At 36.2% G+C, this 20,014-nt stretch overlaps 1 protein-coding gene across 5 annotated transcripts in view; it reads left to right on the plus strand.

The window, feature by feature from the left end:
• The window catches only part of SLC25A12 (solute carrier family 25 member 12), a 173,068-nt gene that overhangs the window by 143,531 nt on the left and 9,523 nt on the right, over nt 1-20,014 (plus strand). For all 5 annotated transcript variants that reach the window (XM_045840811.1, XM_045841481.1, XM_045842281.1 and 2 more), the window contains 4 exons: nt 4,836-4,917; nt 6,735-6,893; nt 9,969-10,021; nt 10,267-10,347. In XM_045840811.1, the coding sequence (XP_045696767.1) occupies nt 4,836-4,917; nt 6,735-6,893; nt 9,969-10,021; nt 10,267-10,347 (375 nt within the window). The remainder of the gene's footprint in view (nt 1-4,835; nt 4,918-6,734; nt 6,894-9,968; nt 10,022-10,266; nt 10,348-20,014) is intronic.

The following is a 20,014-nucleotide window of genomic DNA, read 5'->3' on the forward strand; positions in this document are numbered from 1 at the left end:
ATTTTTGGAGCATGAATCACTTTGGAGGTTAAAACAGGTTAAAGATTAATTTTGGCCCTATGTGAGAATGGGTAAACAAGCTTCGTTTTCTTGTGGGGGAAATAATCTGTAATGGACCTGCTTGGCACTTTTACTTGGTACATATACATACTTAAAAAAAGTTTTTAAGAATAAATTCAAGCTACAGACTACTCCCACAAAGAACCTATGGAATATAAGCTGGGCTGGGTTCAACGTTATTAGAATGATCTCGCTGTTTCATATGTAGCATTCCTTAGACACAGGACCCCGTCTCTGTTGTGTATTTTGCATTTTCATGGACCCTCTTTGGACTTTGGATTCATGAGTAAAAAAAAAACATTACAATCCACTTACTAGTTCAGTTTTTGGGGACTTTTTACCTTTGTTACCTGTGATAGTTTTACCATAATGGAAGTCTGCTCTCAAAAAAGAAGGAATTGGGTTTATATATTAGCTTTAGTTATTTATTTGCCATTAACCTCATTTAAATTATTAGATTTAAAGACTTTGAGAGAAAAATATGTTTTGTTTAGCATTATACACACACACACAAGTTAATCTCCATTTGCTAGACTGGTCTTTGGGTTTTAATCTTGTTTTGAAAGGCCAAGAATATTGACTTCAAAACAGGTATATTAAATTCATAGATGTGATTTACAGACAGAACAATTTTGTTTTATTTTTCCTAGCCTTATTTTGCCATTCCAATCATATATTTTAGTTAGTATAAAATGTGGCCTTTTTTCCCTCTCCTATGCTTAGTATAAAAGACCACAGCTTCACCTTCTTCTATGCATTGATAGAGTGCTATTTGGAAAAGGCGGTTGTCTTTACTGGATTGACACCCTGCGTGGAGCAGCTTGGTGTGGGCAGGTTGTTTGACTTGTTGACTGACATGATCTTGTCTTACCCAGTTCAATTTATAGGATGGGAGTACATTCAACAACAAAAGCAAAAGGAGATTTCTTCTCCAAATGAGATCTCAGGTCATCACCTATTAGATACATATGTTTAGGAAACAGTTTAAAAATCATTTAAGAGGCTCAACTCTTTTTAAAAAAGATGTTCCATTCTTATTTTGCTTTGAAAAATAATTAATCTTGTTAAATATCACCTTCATGATCATAATCATAACTTTAAGGGAACGAGCACTTTTTCCTTTGGCCCACTTGCTCATGGTAGGCAGTCTTCTTAGTGCTGAGTATTTTCCTTCAGCCTAAATGCCAAAAATTCCATACACAGTCATTAATAGGATGACAGCTACAGTAGCAGTCTACTTATGAATATTCATTATATGAAATCCATAGCATTAATCACATTAATTTACATACCTGAATACAAGTGAACCATAATTTATAGTGTTGGCTAAGCCTTAAAAAAAATCTCCTAGTAACCATATAGTTTTTTTGAAATAAGTGCTATTTAATAAGGGTGGAGGCAACATTTTTTTCAAAAAGCTTTTGGGTATTTATGGTTAGAGATATTTTTAGCTAAGGATTAAATCACAGTATAATCCTTTAGTTTTCATAGGATTTTGTAGGGCTTATAAACTTTCTTTAAAGGAAGATAGTATAAAGAAAACATGTGGTTGAACACAGGAGAAATCTTTTATGTGAATAAGGGAATTAGTGGTTACTTGACTTTTATTTGAGATTATAGCCCTTTTATTCTTTGAGTTTTTAATTCAACATACTCTTTTGAGAAGAGACATGATTGAAAATGATTAGTAATAATATGAGAATGAGGTTTATTTTCACCTAGGTTTATGGTTGAAAAATTCTCATTTTGGAAAAAAGTTTATGTGCATGTTTTTGGAAATTAAAAACATGTATGCTATGTGTTTAATAGGTAGGATAACAACCACATCGATTTTAAAATATTTTAAAATCTAAGTCAAAATGTTATAAAATGAATTTCTTCAAAATATGTGATGTTAAATGCCATCTTTACCTTGAAGTTACTGACTGCATTTGTTTTTAACTGTTTTGTCTTTAAAGCAGAGTATCAGAATTCACTGGTTAGCCTCACTGTATTTAGTCAACATTTTAAAAACTAATTGAAGCATATCCAGTTAATATAATACTTTAAAGTGATACTGAAAGGTTTTTGAATTAATAAATGAAAAATAAAATTTAAAAAAGCATTTAATCTCATTCTTTTATCATTTCTATTTTGTATGTTTGAAACTTGTGTAATTTTATCATATGTTACTTAAATTTATAAATATAAATATGTAATTATATAAAAACAAATAATTATATATATATAATTAGTATAGTGGAACATGCATATAGCTTATAAATTAAATCATATATATGGGTTAGGTGCTTAAAATCTTTGCCTGGCAGGAGTGTTCAAGCAAAAACAGATGCTGGAGACTGTTGACTTAAAGAATGATTGAGGCTGCAGTGGGGTGACCTTCACTGTGCTTACTCCCCATCTTGCAGTGAGACCTGTAGCAAGTCGCTGTCCTGTCTGTTAGCATGGCCTTTTTACCTGTGTACGTGCAGTGAACTGACTGACAGTGTGGTCTCATTAGAGAGAAGTTGCTGAGTGTCTGCATCCTCCTTATGGTCTCACAAGGGAGTTTATTTACAGAAGATTGAAAAACACTGGACTCCTGAGGCTCTATTAGGCGTAGGTCCTGAGTGCTTGGTAATGTGCTTTTTCATAGCAAATCTCTAGACAGTTTAAACTTCGTATTACTATTATAGTAATAAACAAGATAAAAAGTAATTATCTTTTTAGATGGCACATTTTTTGCTGTTCTGTGAATGAATCAAAATTAGGCTTATATTCAAGGTTTTGTTAAAATATTCTACTCTTTCCCATATTAAATTCCAAATAAAAATATCAGCCTCAAGTTATTAATTGCTCATTTTGTTACAGCATGTAAACCAAACATAATGGATGGCTATACAGTTGCTTGGGCTTATTTGATAGGAAAAAATGTATTTCCTGCAAGATCACGATTATGTCCTACTATGTATAATTTTCCACTTTTTAAATAATGTTTTTTTCCATGGATTAAATTCAGCTTTGGATGTAATCGTTGGATTAATAAAGTTGGTATGTTGGGATAGTTGAAATTTATAAAATATGTAGTGATGTTGTCTGATGTAATGGTATTTTACTATTTGCCAGATTTTTTAAGGATTTCATTTTTTTAATTGAATATTACTTATTTTCTTTTTTATTATAGAATTTATTGAACCACAGCACCATGGCCACCATAATGAGCTTTTAAAAAGATATCTGTCTACAGAGATTACAATCAAATATTAAATATTTAGATATCAGATGCTTAGGTTAAAACAGAAATGATGCTTAGCTCTGGCAGAGTAGCTCAGTTGGTTAAAGCGTCATCCCCATACGTCAAGGTTGTGGGTTCAATCTCTGGTCAGGTCACATACAAAAAGCAACCAGTGAATTAATAATAGTACAACAACAAATCATTGTCTCTCTCTCTCTGAAATCAATCAATAAAAATTTTTTTAACAGAAATGATGCTTACTGTGGTGCAAAATTTACAAAACAAGAAGACAAAACCTTTCTGTAGTCTGCCTCCAAAATTGTTCGTTAAGTATCTGGCTTTGCCATATTTATCTTGGTTAATTGAGCTTTGAAGAGATTGTACAATGAAAGCAAATCAGAGTAGACTAGCTTTTTTCTTTCTTTTAGATTTTAGGAATGGATTCCCTCTCCATTAAATTATTCTAATAAATAATTTTTTATTATGCTGTTTTTAAAAGCTTATTTCTGGTTAATATTTTTCAAGTTTTCATTGTAATAAAGCAAGTGTTTTATTCCTTCATTTCAGACTGTTAAATAACTGCTGTTTTCATAATGAAAATATTAAAGAAAAAGAATGGTGCACTAATGTAGACAAATTATTTCAGATTCTTTATGCTGTAGGTTACCTATGCAGTAACATTCTGAATCACAATAGGATTTTCCCCTTTGTTTTACTATTATCATAGATTTTTATATTAAAACCATAAATGTGGCTAGGACAGTGGTTTTCTAGCTACATAGCAGAATGATTTGCAACCTTTTAAAAATATATAAGTTCCAGGCCCTGGGGACTTATTTTTTAAAGCCCCTTAGGTGTTTTCTTTGTATAGGTAGAATTGGGGAATACATAGGTGCAGGAGAGCAAATGCTCAATAGTTTAGGTCAGAAATACTGCACTAACCTTAGTGGTTGAACTGCAAAGCCAGAGATAAGGCTCTGAGCCCTAGAAATAGGAGTTATTATCTCAAGAGAGAAGCCCTTGACATTGCTTTACATAGAATCTTAGTTATGTGATTTCTCTAGCACTAATAGATGAGAGGTGGCAAAAGCAACTAGGAAGCTGTTGGTAGAAGAAGTCATTGCTGTTGGGCATGGGAAGATAGCACAGACAGCTGCATTAGTTCTGGATGCTGTGACTAGTGGACATATGAATATGATGATCTCCAGTCATTTGAGATGGTAGATATGATCAGTAGTCTCTGATCTACTAATCAAGATAGTTTTTGTACATTTTAGAAATATTTTTAAATTTTCAGTTAATGTAAAGAAGGAAGGAAAGATGTTATACTTGAAATGTGTATTTGCTTCAGTAAAATGATTCATTTCCCAATAGCAGCAGATAGATGAGGTATTAATAGGCTGTTAAAAAAAGAAGAGGGAAAAAGCTACTGTTTCACTAGATATGGTTTTCAATGCCAATAATAGAAGTATACATTTTAAAATCTTAAAAATCCATTGTAGCTTTTTTGTTTGCTGTATGTTTTTCCCATTTTTTTTACATGTTTTCTTCTACCCCACAGCAGTCTCATGGTTTAGGCAGGCCTGTCTGGCTCCAGATTGCAGAGTCTGCTTACAGATTCACTCTGGGCTCAGTTGCTGGAGGTGAGTGATATGTCTGTGTGCTGTTTCAAGCTTGTGATCGTGTAATATTATCTCATGAGTCCAGGACAGATGAGCAAAGGTGCAGTTCATTGTTCCCTCGGGTCATGGCTGGAGGACTTTCTGAAGAATTTTTAAGTTTTTTTAACCTACAATCAGAGGACTTGTCATAGCATGGCCATAGCCCCTCTGGCTGCAGTCTGTCTACAGGACAAACCTCTGTCATAATGTGAAAGTCTCGGGTGCAGTGCTGCACTTACCTTAATTATGCTGGTTAAAGCCAGTACAAAGTAATGAGGAATAGACTGTTTATGGTGTTGGGGGTGAGGGCAGGTAGGAAATCAAGATTTGAGGTACAAATCCCAGAACCTTATGAAATAAAACAACCTCTCAAATGGATTCACATTTGCTTTTCTGCTTGAATTTTTTTTCCCTTCCCTTTTACTGGTTGAAGAATATCTGGATTTGTAGCTTACTTGCTAAAATGAACCTCCCTTCCCTGCTCCTGGGCATAATTCAAGACTTTTTTTTTTTTGGCTTAAATCTCTGCATAGAAATAGTGTAAAATCTGAAATTGCTTTGTTGAGAAGAACCTAGCAGGTGTGATTAACATACTTATGATTTTTCAAAACAAGCCTGAACTAATGAAACTATTATTTTTTTCTTTTGAGTCTCAGTTTTAGAAGTTGCAAAGCACGTTTTGGTTTTCAGCAGTTGAAAAATATAATACTCTAGTTCATGTTATAAATTTTTCAGTCCCTGAGAAATCTAAAGCCTGGCCTTTTCTTTTTTAAACCAAATTCTGTACATAGGGATAGGATTATAATGAGATTTTGTTTCAATATTGTGGTTGTAACTCAGATTAATTTACCAAAATGCTTTAGTAAACTAAAATTTTAAATTATATTCACCTATATGTATATACAGAGTCATTTTAAGGGGTAACTGTTATGATATTGGGTTGGCCAAAACGTCCATATGTTTTTTTCTGTAAAATAAAGACATTTTTCATTTTCACTGATAACTTTATTGATTTGGATATTTTGAGTATGTCAGCTGTCTCCTGTGTGATACAATGTTGATTGTTCTCAATTAATGCCTCAATTTGATTGATATCAACTTCAACTGGTCTACCCAACCATGGAGTATCGTCCAGAGAGAAATCTCTAGCACAAAACTTTGCAAACCACTTTGGACATGTTCATTCAGTCACAGCACATTCTCCATACACTGCACAAATCTCTTTTGCATTTCAGTTGCATTTTTACCTTTTTGGAAATAATAAAGCATAATATGTTAAAAATGTGTGTTTTCTTTCATCTTCAGTATTAAAATGGCTATATAGAAATTCACCAAATTGGATATATTTTTTTAAATGCACACAGATGTGACACAAAACAATTTAACAAAATTGTTTCTAATAAAGCTAAAGACAACTAAAGGCTACTAGAGCCATCTTATGGAAAAAAAATCAAACGAACTTTTTGGCCAACCCAACATGTAGGCATTTAATGGAAAATAGAAAGAAATATATTATCTAAAAAATGTTACGTATAAGAGGTTGATGTTATAGAAAATCAAGTGTTGATTATCTAATATTGGTGATGACTTAAGAATCACTATAGTTGTTCCTCAATCCCAGTGGTTGCTGACCTGTCATGGTTCAGCTGTGTATGGGAGAGGGAAAAATAGCGAAGTTTCTTTTGTGAGAAAAGAGATTGTGTTTTATTTTCTGGTCCTTTGAGATGAGATTTGTTGTCCTTACAGACTCTCCATTTAATTGTGCTGTCTTTTATGCCTAAAAATTGTTTTATTTGTAGCTGTGGGAGCCACCGCAGTGTATCCTATAGATCTGGTGAAGACCCGCATGCAAAACCAGCGTGGCACCGGCTCTGTTGTGGGGGAGCTGATGTACAAAAACAGCTTTGACTGTTTTAAGAAAGTCTTGCGTTATGAGGGCTTCTTTGGACTCTACCGGGGTGAGTAAGCACATCTCAGCCGCTGAAGTTAGTGATTTTTTATCTCGCCAGCAGCAGATTTGAACTCACTATGAAAACCAATGTGTAACCTGCCCAGTCAAAGTAGGGCTGTTTTTCTCTCTTTATTTTTTCGTGGCTCATTTCCCTTTTTACATTCTTGCTGATAACTAGCAATGTTCATCTGCAAACAAGGTCTTCACATCTTCCTGCTGTTTATATTTTTTGGGATCCAAACCTATGTTTGTCCTACCATGGGTCTGTGGTCACCATGCTTTTAAAAACTAAGGCACATGTCTGCAGGTGGAATACAGTGACAACAGCTAAGAAATAGCTTTTTTTCTCAAAGAATTAGGAGAAATACACCTCTTCTCTGTGAAAGAGAAGCCAGGCTGCTGCCTGAAGGTAAGTTTATCCTTAATCCACCTGTTTCAATTGAAAGAAATATCAAATGTTTTTGCCTCTTCCATGGAGAGCACTGATAAGTTTTTTTTCCACTGAGTCATCTGAAGTTTAACAAAAAAGAAAATAAAACCTTTTGGCCCCAAGTCTCATTCTTGCTCCCTTTCTTCCTTCAGTACAGTGGCTCTGAGTGAGAGCAGAGAGGTTTCCTTTTGCAGGAAGTGTTACCAGCAGCTCTAGGCTGAGCACAGTGTGTTGGCCTAGAGGCAGCAGCCCCATGCGGAATTCTCCCCACCCCGTCAGCTTTGTAGGAACTTGTTCTTTTTGGAGAGGGGATGACTTTCATGTACGTGTTTTCATACTAGAATTTAGGGTTTCCTTTGGGAAGGAGATTAATTTTTTAATCCCTTTGGGCGCCACTTGGAATTCTTTGAAAATACTCTCTACATGCTTAAGTCCAGGGCATTTATGCAATTTACTGTACTTGTTTGTTTGCACACACTGTCCCATTAATTCCTAGCTCATCCTGAGCTCTGTTGAACTGTTTGGTGTAGAACCTCGTCCTTGGAAAGAAAGAGTGGGCCTGTACAAAGCTTCATGCTCACGGACAGGAGAAAAAACACCTCTTGTTAGCAGTATGTACAGACATTCTGTGGAAAGTCTAGCTCTGATACACTTATATGTGAAAGAAAGGGTCGTGAGGGTGTTCACTTTTGGCTTTATATAGAGAATAAGAGAAGAGAGTGATTCTCAAATCAAACTAGGCTCAAATACCCTGCTCCTGAGAATGAATGTAACTAATTTTATTCAGATGATTAAAACTCTAGCCGCTCCAAATTTTAGATGTACAGCAAGTATTCCATGGAAGAGCTGTGCCTTTTCTGGAATCCAGATCAGCGCTTGTGGATGCTTGTCTTAAACTGTATTAAATCCACACACCTAGATTTTATTAATAGGGAATTTGGGGGTTGAATGGTGTGTAAGTTGTTTTTTCTTTGACATTTCCAATCTTGTTGTTGTTATTGAATAATGAATGACCTTTCCCGTGTCAGAAGGAACCTGGATACATACTGAACATTTAGCCTTCTGAAGGGATGAATGTTTACAGAAAATTTTATTTGTGCGAGATACCATGTTAGGTAAATGAGTCAGATATAGCAAGTTGTAAGGGGGAGGAGGTGGAGGGGTTGTGAGCTTTATTCAGGATGCGAGCTGATAAAATCAGTCCTCTAAAGGAGAGCCTCTTCTATTAGGGAGAAGGTTTTAGGAATCCTTTATGTGAACACTATGATTATTGAGATTGTCATATATTCCTTAGAACCGGTCCATTATTCTGTCAGATGATTGACAAAATTGTTGACAGATTAGCCTAAATTTCTTTGCAGGCAACAATGATAAAATGACATGAATCAGTACTTTATTAAAATTCCATGAGTCTTATCGAGGCTAGTTGTGAAACAAATACACATGCTGACATACTGTATGAGAGTTAGACTAAAAGCAATGGGGCCTGATAATCATGAGGGTTAGAAAGTTAAGACTGCCATCTGCTGATTTATTCTTTTAAATCAGTCTGCTATCCATTAAAGGTGTGTGCAGATTTGCGTTTGTCATTGATAATTCAGTTTGACTGACAGTAGCCTGTATGTATGATTACTTGCTGGCTCTCAACTCACAGAAAATCACTCAGCAGTGTCCTCAAAGTAGGCTTAAGATCAGCAGTGAGCTTGCAAACACATACAATAACTACCCCTTGGCTGAGTGATTTAAAGGATATAAAATGTTTATTGTTAGCATCTTTAAAAAATGTGTGCAAAAAATGTATGCTAACAATTTGGGTGATCTGTGCACTTTAGAAAGCTGAGCCCTATGAATATCTACAGATGTTGAATTGTTTATGTGTATTTTTCTATTCCAGTTTGCAGCTAGCCTGGGAAATTTAACTTTTTAAGAATAATAATTTCCTTTGCTTTAAGAGGATTCTTTTGAAATGTCTTAAGTTTGACATATATCAGTAAATAAGAATACAGTAGGCATGTGCTTTTGCTTGTAGAAGATATATCCATTAAATGATACACAGAACTGTGTTTTTCTGTGCAGTTTTGGCTTTCTTTTAAATAAATGAATACTGAATTCTGGTTTTCTCTAAAGAGAAAATTATGGGAGTTAGTGTTCTGTAATGACTAAGCCACTGTGTACTATTCCATAGGTAGCATCATTTTTGGCAAAATCTGGGTCTACTTAACAGCACGCTTTGCAGAGCTTTTCCAGCATACAACACCGACTTCTCCAAAGTGTCGGTGTGTGTTTGTGTGCTGTGGGTTGTAAAAGGAGGGAATTGGGTTACATCGTTATTGGCAGTGTTCCAGGTATAAAGAAGATCCAGGGGCTCTGTTCCTTCCTTATGTACTTTTTGGGAGGTGTTAGATAACTAGGCTTTAAAGGAAGCATGCTTAAGAAAAGGATTTACAGCCTCAAGAAAGCATAACATTATATTTGACATAAATAATGATTACATACATATACAGAGTTTTTAGAGTAATCCATTTTTCCCATTTTAATGAAAACCCTGAAATGTTGTATGGGTAAATAACATAGAGAAAACCATTTCTTGTGGGGCTTGTTTATGCATGTCGAGTACCTCTATATGGCTAACAATTCTCTCCATTTACCTAGGCCTGATACCACAGCTTATAGGGGTTGCTCCAGAAAAGGCCATTAAACTGACTGTAAGTTTCTTTCCCATTAAATTTATGTTGTTTGTTTAGATTATCATTAGGCCAAAATTAAAGCTGATGCTGTTGAGACTGACACACTTTCAAGGCTATTGTAAAATTTTAAATTTGTAGACATCTGTAGACATTTGACAATTTTTAATTTTTTCATGAGACAAATATTTTGCTGATTTGGAAAAACGATAACATGTTAGTTAGTAGAGGAAATTCTGGTTAACTGATGTTCTCTTTCTAATTAGGTTAATGATTTTGTTCGGGACAAATTCACCAGAAGAGATGGCTCCATTCCGCTTTTTGCAGAGATCCTTGCTGGGGGTTGTGTACGTATGAATGCTGGGCATTTCTCATGGCAGACATGCTCCTTTAACTTTCTTGCACATTGGATGTACTGTCCGAGTGATGTTACTTGGAACTCAAGGGGTTCTAAGCAGATTTTCTCAGTGATCATAGGGAATGACTTTTAAATTTCATTGCATAATCTAACTGGTTTTGAGTGCAGAAAACAGGTAGTAATTTTGTCAGCTCAGTCTCTCAGAAGCTCCTGGAACATTACCTTGCACACTTTTTACAGTTCTAATTCTGGTTCTTCTTAAATATCGTAGTCAATGGTAGTAGTGGATAGAGTTACCATACATTTATATTAACTGTTACTTTAAAATAAGTGTGAGATGACAGATTAATTGGGCCATTATATTTTAGGTGTAGGACTGAGTAAGCCACTGTGGTATAATTACAATTGTCCTTCTTTAGGACCAGATGATATAACTATGTTGAGGCTGTTGTCAATTCTGAACACATTTGCCATGTGTTCAGAATTCTGTTTACTTAGAGCACAAAGATTTCTGTCTTTAAAATGTGAGCATGACATTGGATTTGCATCAATTCTCAAATGTTTGCAGCTAAATTAATTTTATTTGTGGTGTTCATTTCACATTTAGTAATAGGTGATTTGTTTAAAACTTATTTAATCCATTTTGTCTCTGAAACCCTTAATAACTTCCGGTTGAATTGGCTGAAAGTCTTGGCTAAAACCTCCTCTGTTGTTGTGGAACCTGAGGTGATGAGGTCACTGACCTTTGTAGCTTTTAATTCAGAGAATATGCCTCAGGGGTTGGAGAGAGGCTGCTGTGGATTCTCCTTGATGAGATTTGTCAGCCTGGCACATACCTGGGTCCTCACCTTTCTGCAGCCAGTGTTCTTGTGGAAGAGGGGGCTTGGTGTGTGTGTGCGTCTGCCTGCATGCCCAAGTCATTCTTAGAAACAAACCTCACCTCTTTAGCTGACTTTCTTTTTCATGAAGAACATATGGTGGACATAGAATAAGACCTTTGCTTAGGCAGATCACCAAAAATGAAGTTTCTCTTCTTTTACCCCAATTAATGCTGTGATTCTTTCTTTTCTAATAATGGAAACTTTGCAAATCATAAATATTCTTACTGTCAGCACATGCATACATTTGCCAGAAATCTAAATCATCCTTTATTCCCTGTAGCTTTATGTCTGTTTCCATTTGTGATGTCCAGGGGGTTTTCCCATGAAACTGACCTATTCCCATGTCTGACATGTAACCTAAGTGGTTAAACCATAATCAGATATTTGGTTCTTTTGTTCATCCTAGATATGGACCCTGTTTCTGTTTGAGTTTTGGGAGTTTCTGTTGAAGTGTGGGGTGCCTCGAGGGTTGTGTTGACGCTCTAAATCTCTTCCTTAATCATGACATTTCTGGAAGCTTTGATGGATTGTTCAGCGGAAATTGGCAGCATGAGAAACAGTTTGGTTGGGCTGTAGGCAGAATGATTAGCTTGCCTGCACTTCTTCACTTTGAATGTTTTCTGCTTTCCGTTTCCCTCTCCCCTCCAAATCTCTTCATTCATGGAGGAAAGAAAATAAGCAATTATTGAGTTTCTACTGGTGAATTCAATCACACTACAAATGGTTGTTAAAGCACAATCTTCTACCTCTCCCAAAAGTCGATGTATTTCAACAGAAAATAAAGTCTTGAACAAAAATGATGAATCTCTCCATATAGAATATCAGGCACTATGGAGTATAGCCATATTCTCTTTACTGAATGAAACCTGGTGAGCAGCCCTGAGATAAAGCCTGGAGAGAGTGGCCGCCCACGGGCCCGACCAAGAGAACCCTCCCCAGCAGGGTGGTGCTGCGTCCCCGTGGGGTTGGCTGAATACTGTCAGGTGAAAGGGTGCTACTACTGCTCTTTCAGAAATCGCTCAGCTTTAAAGATGTACTTCATGTGAACCTAAGGTGGGCTAATGGAGAAGAAATGGCTCAAACTGAGCAGTCTGCATTATCTTTATAGGATTTTTTCCCAACAGAAAGACCACTAGGTAGGACCAGGGCCTTGAGTACCCTGTGTACAGGAGGGAAGCCGTGCTATGAAATGGCCGCTGCCCTTAGGAAAAATGGTGTGTATTGACTAGATCATGACATGACCAAGAGATTAAAATATCCAGTCCCTGGGCATTACATGTTCCTCATTGTTTGCTTTATGATCTGTTTTCTAATATAGGTGATATAAGATACATATAAAAGAGTACACAGTATATAGGTATAACAAGTAATAAAAATGAGCATCCATGATCCTACCACTGAACTAAAATATTATTGCTATTGTTGACACTGGCTTTTGCTTTTGATGTAGTTCTAATCTGCTACATTGTTAATGAGCCGTAGGGATTTTTCCTACTGGGCTAAACATTCTATAGGCATTATCTCATTATAATTCCCAACTAGACTCGAAAAAAATAAAACCTCAGTTGAGATTCAGCACTTAGTAAATGGCAAAGTTGAGGTTCAAACCACTTTTGTCTCCAAATCCATATTTATATTTGGTATGTTTTCATTCATTCATTCTCATTGAACAAGCTGTTGAGGCTGAGAAAAATTTAGTTTCTTATATCCTGTTCAGGGAACTAGACTGAGGATGTGTTCATATCTCATAGAAAAAGGGTAATTCCTAACCATCCTCACCAGGTAAAAGTTAATCTGAAATCTAATTGTATTCCATTGAGGTAATTGGAAAGTAGAATTCCTTATCATTATTTACTCATTTCTACATATCACCAAAGAAAATATGTGCTTACAGTTATAATTCATCACAATAGCTACCATTTCTTGAGCATCTTGCACTGGGCTGAACACTTCATAGGTATCTCTCATCATCATTATTCCCAGCTAGAGTGGAGGCAGCTGAAAGCTCAGTGAAACCCAGCACTTAGTAAATGGAAAAACTGAGATTCAATCCACTTCTGTCTCCAAGTCCATGTTCTTTCATACTTGGGATATGTTTCCATTCATTCATTCTTTTATTTATTCATTCTTTCAATCATTGAATGCCTGCTATGTTTCAGGAAAACTTTTTAAATAACAGCTTTAAAAGTGTATAATTCAGCAGGTTTTAGTATATTCCCAGTTATGCAACTGTCACCACAATCAATTTTAAAACATTTTTATCACCCCTGAAAGAAACCTGGTACCATTTTATCTATGGCCCTCCAGTCTTCCCTCCTCACCTCCCAGACAAGCCTTGGGCAACTACTAATAAACTTTCTCTGTAGACTCGCCAATTCTGGACATTTCATATAAATGCAGTCATATGATCTGTGGCTTTTTGTGTCTGGCTTCTTTCACTCAGCATGTTTTCAAGCTTCATCCCCATTTTTGTATGTGTACGTCCTTTGGGCCTTTTTATTGCTGAATAATATTCCATCATATAGATATACCCTAGTTTGTTCATCTGTTCATCAGTTGAATGTTTGGGGTGTTTCCATTTTTTGGATATTAGGGAAAATGTTCCTGTGAACATTCATGTAAAAAGTTTTGTATGCACATGTTTTATTTCTCCTAGGAGTAGAATTAGTGGGTCATATGGTAACTCTAATTAGTATTTTGAGGAACTAGTAGGCTCTTTTTCGAAGTGGGTGCCCCATTTTACATTCCTCCCAACAGTGTACAAGGGTTCTGATTTTGCCACACCTTTGCCAATACTTGGTATTATCTGTCTTTTCATTGTAGTCATCCAGTGGCTGAAGTGGTATCTCATTGTGAGCCAATGACTTGACAGTGTTGAGCATCTTTTTATGAATATGGCATTTATCTGTCTACTTTGGAGAAGTGTTTGCCGAATCTTTGCCCATTTTGAGTGGGGTTGTTTGTCTTTTATTATTGAGTTATAACATTTGTTTATATATTTAGAGTCCCATATCAGATGTGTTTTTTGCCAATATTTTGCACTTTCTTGACCTGGTCCTTTGAAGAATTGGACTTTCATTTTGACTAGTCCAGTTTATATTTTCTTTTGTTATTTGAACTTTTGGTGTTATATCTAAGAAATCATTGCCTAATCTGTGGTCATGAAGATTTATACCTCCGGTTTTCCCTAAAGTTATAGTTTTAGCTCTTACATTTAGGTCTTTGATCTTTCACAGCATTTTTTACCTTAATTTTTTAAGACCTTTTGCCTTGACCAGAGATATTACCAAATGATCATTTTATTTCTCATTGTCTTATTTTTCTAGCGTTTTTATACACACACTTTTGTGCATGTGTACGTGTGCACACGTGCATGCATGCACACACACATTCTTTTTTAAACCAGATGGAAGTTTTGTGCACACTGACTTCCTGATTACAAATGAAAGAAGCTCTCAGTTTCTAAGGGCAGCCGGTAATCACAGTGGAACTTCTCATTTTAGAAATATAATATAACCTTTGGGAATAGAAGTACAGAGTGTGCATTTTCAAATTTTAAATCTTCATGGGGAGCATTAATCAAACTCTTGTTTTCTATCTATATCAGAACCTTCCCAAGAAAGACTTACTAGCTCAGAATTTATCATAATTTAGGTGAGCTGACATATTCTTGTAGAGCCTATAAATTGTACTTTAGGTTTCATAACTGCTTGACCTTTCTTTAGGCGGGAATGGGGTAAGAGTGTATGTGTGTGTGTGCAATTCTTAGTACATTTCTGTTGTGGATGCTGTGTGTTTAGTGTGTTATGTGATAATAGGTTTCCAATAATTTTTTTCTCATTGGTAAGCCATTCTGTTTTTATTTTTCTATTAGAAAGTCTCTCTCTGTATATATGTATAAGGACATATATATTCCTAGATACATATAGTTGAGTGTTTCATTATGATATCTGTTGTGGGCAATTTAGAATTTTTAAATTACTTTAAAATGTACTATTGTCACCGTTATGAAGTGGACAGACGGAGAGCAGCAGCTCAGGAAGGCCAGCCCTGGCACCACAGGCGCACAGCTAACGTATGCTGCAGGTTTCGTGCGAGCCCAGATGTTGTGATTTGAAGACTCACTCCTTTTATTCTATAATGCTCTCTGGGGAATCAAGTCAGGGCCTTCTCCATGTCTCAGAATGAGTCTCGGTGAGCCCAGTCAACTTTTTAGCACCTTCTCTTTCTTTCCTTATTACTTTATGGGTATATGTAAAGTAAAAATTTTATCAACACATATGTTAATTTATTTAGGTGTAATTAATATACCACAGATGAACAGATCTTAGATGTCAGTCAGCTCAATGAGGTTTTTTTGTGTTCCCATCAATTAAAAAGAATTTATTTGGGGTACTCAGTGCACAGTGCTCAGTGAGTTTTTAACAGTTGTATGCACCCATGAAATCACCTCCCAAGACAAGATACGGAACATGTCACCCCAGAAGACTCATTCATGCCTTTTCCCAGTGAACCCCTCCTCCCCTCCCCCAGGTAAACACTGTTCTGATTTCGGTCACTAGTTTTGTTAATTCTCAGATTTCATGGAAATGGCATCGTACAAAATGCATTCTTTCATTGTCGCCATAATTTTGTTTAACGTAATGTTTTCAAGAGCCATAATCTTTCATTTTTCTCGGGTGAATATCTAAGAGGGCAGTAGGGCAGATGTACTTTCAGCTTGAACTGCCAGCTGGCTCTTCCAGTGGGTGGGCTGTCCCACAGTCTCATCGGCAGCCTGCAAGGACGTGTTCCCGTCACGCCATATCCTCACCCGCATTCCGTGTTCTTAGTCTTTTTTTATTTCAGTCGTTCTAATTGGCATGAAATGATATCATGTTGTGGTTTTAATTTACATTTCCCTGAAGCCTAAACATATTGAGCATCCTTTTATGTGTTTATTAGGTAGTCATCTGTCTTTTGGTGAAGTATCTGTTTAAGTCTTCTGCCTATTTTCCATTAGGTTGTTCATATTTGTATTTTAATTGACTGTTAGGAGTTCTTTAATATATCATGGAGACAGTACTTTGTTAAATATATGTGTTATGAATATTTTTCTCAGTCTGTGACTTGTCTCTGAATTAATCTTAATGGAGTCTCTGGTGGTTAGATATATCCATAAACTTAAGTGGGAAATAATGTAGTATCTTTTCAAGTCAACAGAGCAGAAAGTTTAAAAGTCTAAACAGACTGATGTATATGTATTTTCTAAACATCTCTCTGGTGTCCTTTTTTATGTTATTAATTCTAACCAGAGCACTTACCTGACTGGTCACCTTACCTCTTTTAGAGGATGTATGCTTATGAATGGACAGAAGTCATAAAACTCAGAATGTATGTATTGCACAGCAAAGGGCTAATGTAAATCCATCATGTTGCAGGTGTTTCCTTAGCCCTGTGTGAACCCAGCCTCCTGAGGAACGCACCCCCTCCCTTGGTATCTTGCTTTCAACCTGCATGGCGCTGTCACGTTAGTTAGTGCACAAGAGCTCTGTGATGGATGGGGCACTTGTTGGGATCTCTGTTGTCATATTAGGAAACCATGGAATGGAAAGGTTATGACCTATCCAAGGTTACAAAGTTAACAACAGTGTAGGTCAACAGCCTTCCAGACCTGGCATCTTTGCTCTCTCTCGTGCTTCCTCCCTTCAGCCCATGTGTGCCGTGCGTGCGCACACACACACACACCCCCATATTAGGTGCAAGAAGAGTTCACTTGTTAGTGGGAGCTTTTACTAACCCTGGGAGCCAAGGTCTGTAGCTGGCCAGCCCTCTGTGCTGTGTCTTCCTCAGCACGCTGAGCTTGCACACCCCTGAAGAGCTGTTTGGAAATAGTTTCTCAAGGTGTCATCTCCTGGAATCACTGTGGTCCCAGCTGTGTGCTTGAATGAATACTTACGTGTACACACATACATATGCACACAAGTGGAAAGCCCACATACATTTATGTCAGCGTGGCTTGTGATAGGTATATAGGAGTTTAGACTCTTTCTTTACCCTAGTTAGGGGGTATGTGTAGTTTTCTCTCTTCAGACGCCAGCACCCTGGCTGGTATCGTCACTCAGCACTGAGCAAGACTGCAGTTTATTCTCTTTAAACTATCACTATCCTAGACTATTTTAGAAAGAACCACAGCATTTCTCATTGCTTTATAAAAGTCTGAAAGTGTTTATGGTTGATGGTGTGTGATACAGAGTCACTGTCTATTCATCTTCCTCTTCAGTCAGTCCTAGTGACAACTAAATGACTTTTGTTCCTGGTTACTTTAAATGCACATATTTTGTACATCTGTTCAAGGAGCTAGTGTGGCTTTAAATTGAAGTTAGACTTTCACCAGTCTCTGTAAAGGGAGACTTTGTAATGATTGTTCAGATTGGACATTTTGTGGTTGGAGGGAAATAGTTGCAAACTATAGGAGACAACAGATCAAAGAAGAAAGTGAACAGGGGCCTCGGCACAGGCAGGCCGGGTCCCCAGCCTCTCCATGGACTCTGCCCCGGGCGGGATTGTGAGGGCAGGAGGTTGAACAGGCCCAATCCGTGTGCGGCCCCTTGGCCTCTGGCGTATTGGCAGCGTGGTGACATCTCAATATTGCATTCTTTTCCTCCTAACTTTTGCTGTCAGCGATAGTTGGTTTATTTTGTCATTAAAAAGAAAAAATACGTGACACAAGATTAGATGGAAGTTTTTACTTTCTTTCCACTTGTGTGTAGATAACCCTCATTCAGATGAGACCTGTTCCCTTTATTGTGTCATTTGTCGTTCAGTTCTCAACAAAGAAATGACAACTCAGTACTAAAAAACAAAAGAATCTAAGTCAGTTGTAATATTAATGCTTTCCTCTCCTTAAAAATATAAGCAGTGATTTGAAGAGGAAAATGTAGCAATTAGAGAGTTAAAAGTTAATTTCGGTGATCTGGTGAATGAAAAGATTTGTCAAAGGTGCGCAGAATGGCATGTTATCTAATGCAAACATCAGCACCAGAAGCAGCAAGGTGTCAAACTAGACACTGTTTATTTAGGACTATGTAGCTGTGTTATCATCAGGGTTTAATTTCAAATTTTAGAAATCTTCAGTGCCTGTTATTTCAGATCACTAGATATTTTTTATATTCATATACTATACAGGGAGAGATAAGCTTTTAAAAAATTTTATTGGGACCTTCATTCACTGCCAGTGGGAGTGTAAACTGGCACCGCCAGTATGGAAAACAGTAGGGAGGTTCCTCAAAAAATTAAAAATAGAGCTTCTATATGACCCAGCAACCCCTCTTCTGGGTATCTACCAGAAAAAAATTTTTTTAAAGATTTTTAAAATTTATTTTCAGAGAGAGGAGAAGGGAAGGAGAAAGAAAGGGAGAGAAACATCAATGTGTGGTTGCCTTTCACATGCCCCCAGCTGAGGACCTGGCCCACAACCCAAGCATGTGCCCTGATTGAGAACTGAACTGGCAGCCTTTTGGTTTGCAGGCGGTACCTAATCCATTGAGCAACACCAGCCAGGGCCAAGAAACTTAAAAACCTTTATTTGTAAGATATATGCACGCCTATGTTCATTGCTGTATTATTCACAATGGCCAAGACATAGATAAGCTTTTTTAAAGTTTTGGAACTACAGATAGTTTTTTTTAAATGCATTTAAAGTACATAAATTAACAAATTTACCACAGAGAAAAATGTGTGAGGGAGGACCTAATCTTTAAAAGAAGCCATTGTTTCTAAGAACTTGCCTGTTTCTTATTTTGGGGAAGGTGTTTTGTTTGTTTTGTTTTGTTTTTCAGTAGTTAATACATTCATTTAATTCAGAATTTAAAAGATGCAGTGGGATATGCTTTGAAATTATTTTTCCTAGCTACTTAGTCCTTTTTTCAGGAGGCAGCCAGTGTTTTCATCTCTAAGCCATTCTGATTCTGATAAATTTCAGTAAATTTTGATGTATTCGTCATCAATGGGTACCTAACATTTTATGTTCTGGTTGTGTCATTGGCATAATTTTATTAACCAATCTCCCAATCTTCTTGTTTGATTAAGAGCATAACTTGTTTCTACTTAACTATTTTCTTATTGGACATTTAAATTTTTTTGTTTAATTATGTTGCTTTTTAAAATAGCAAATATTAGCATATTTATAAAAATACAGGTACTATTTTTTCATTGAAAAGTTACCATATTTTTATTTCACAACTTCACACTCTTGCAATTTTATATAGTCATTGATTATATGTGCTGTACGCAGTGTTTTTTTTTCTGTGAAAAGCTGTTATTAATGGTATCACTTATAATCAATAGTCTTAAAATAGAGGAGAAATTATATTTTCTTGTATTTGTTTCTCAGAGGGGAAACATAGTTAAGGATGTAATAACATCATAATCCTTATTCTATATTACTAGATTTCTTAGCTGAGTGATTGAATAATTGAAGATTTTATTCCCCCACCCCATCTTCAATTTAATGTTAGAAATAGTAGTCAACCTTAAGAGTTTTTAAAAAAGAACAGTGCATATTTGCCATATATGTTTCCTTTTAACTGTTATACAATATTCAAAGTTTAAGACAATCACAATCTTTATTTTCTCTATATTCAGTATTTCTGGATAGTATTTGTCTACATATTCCTAAGCCTACCACAATGTTTTAAAAAATGTACATTTACTTTTAAAACATATACAGACTGAGAATTGCTAGAAGTTCTCCTCCTCCAAATGCAGTGCATAGGTGTGAACAGACTCGTGGGT

The sequence above is a fragment of the Phyllostomus hastatus genome, unplaced genomic scaffold, assembly GCF_019186645.2.
Source record: "Phyllostomus hastatus isolate PE091 unplaced genomic scaffold, TTU_PhHast_1.1 phas_contig_1, whole genome shotgun sequence".
Lineage (NCBI taxonomy): Eukaryota > Metazoa > Chordata > Mammalia > Chiroptera > Phyllostomidae > Phyllostomus > Phyllostomus hastatus.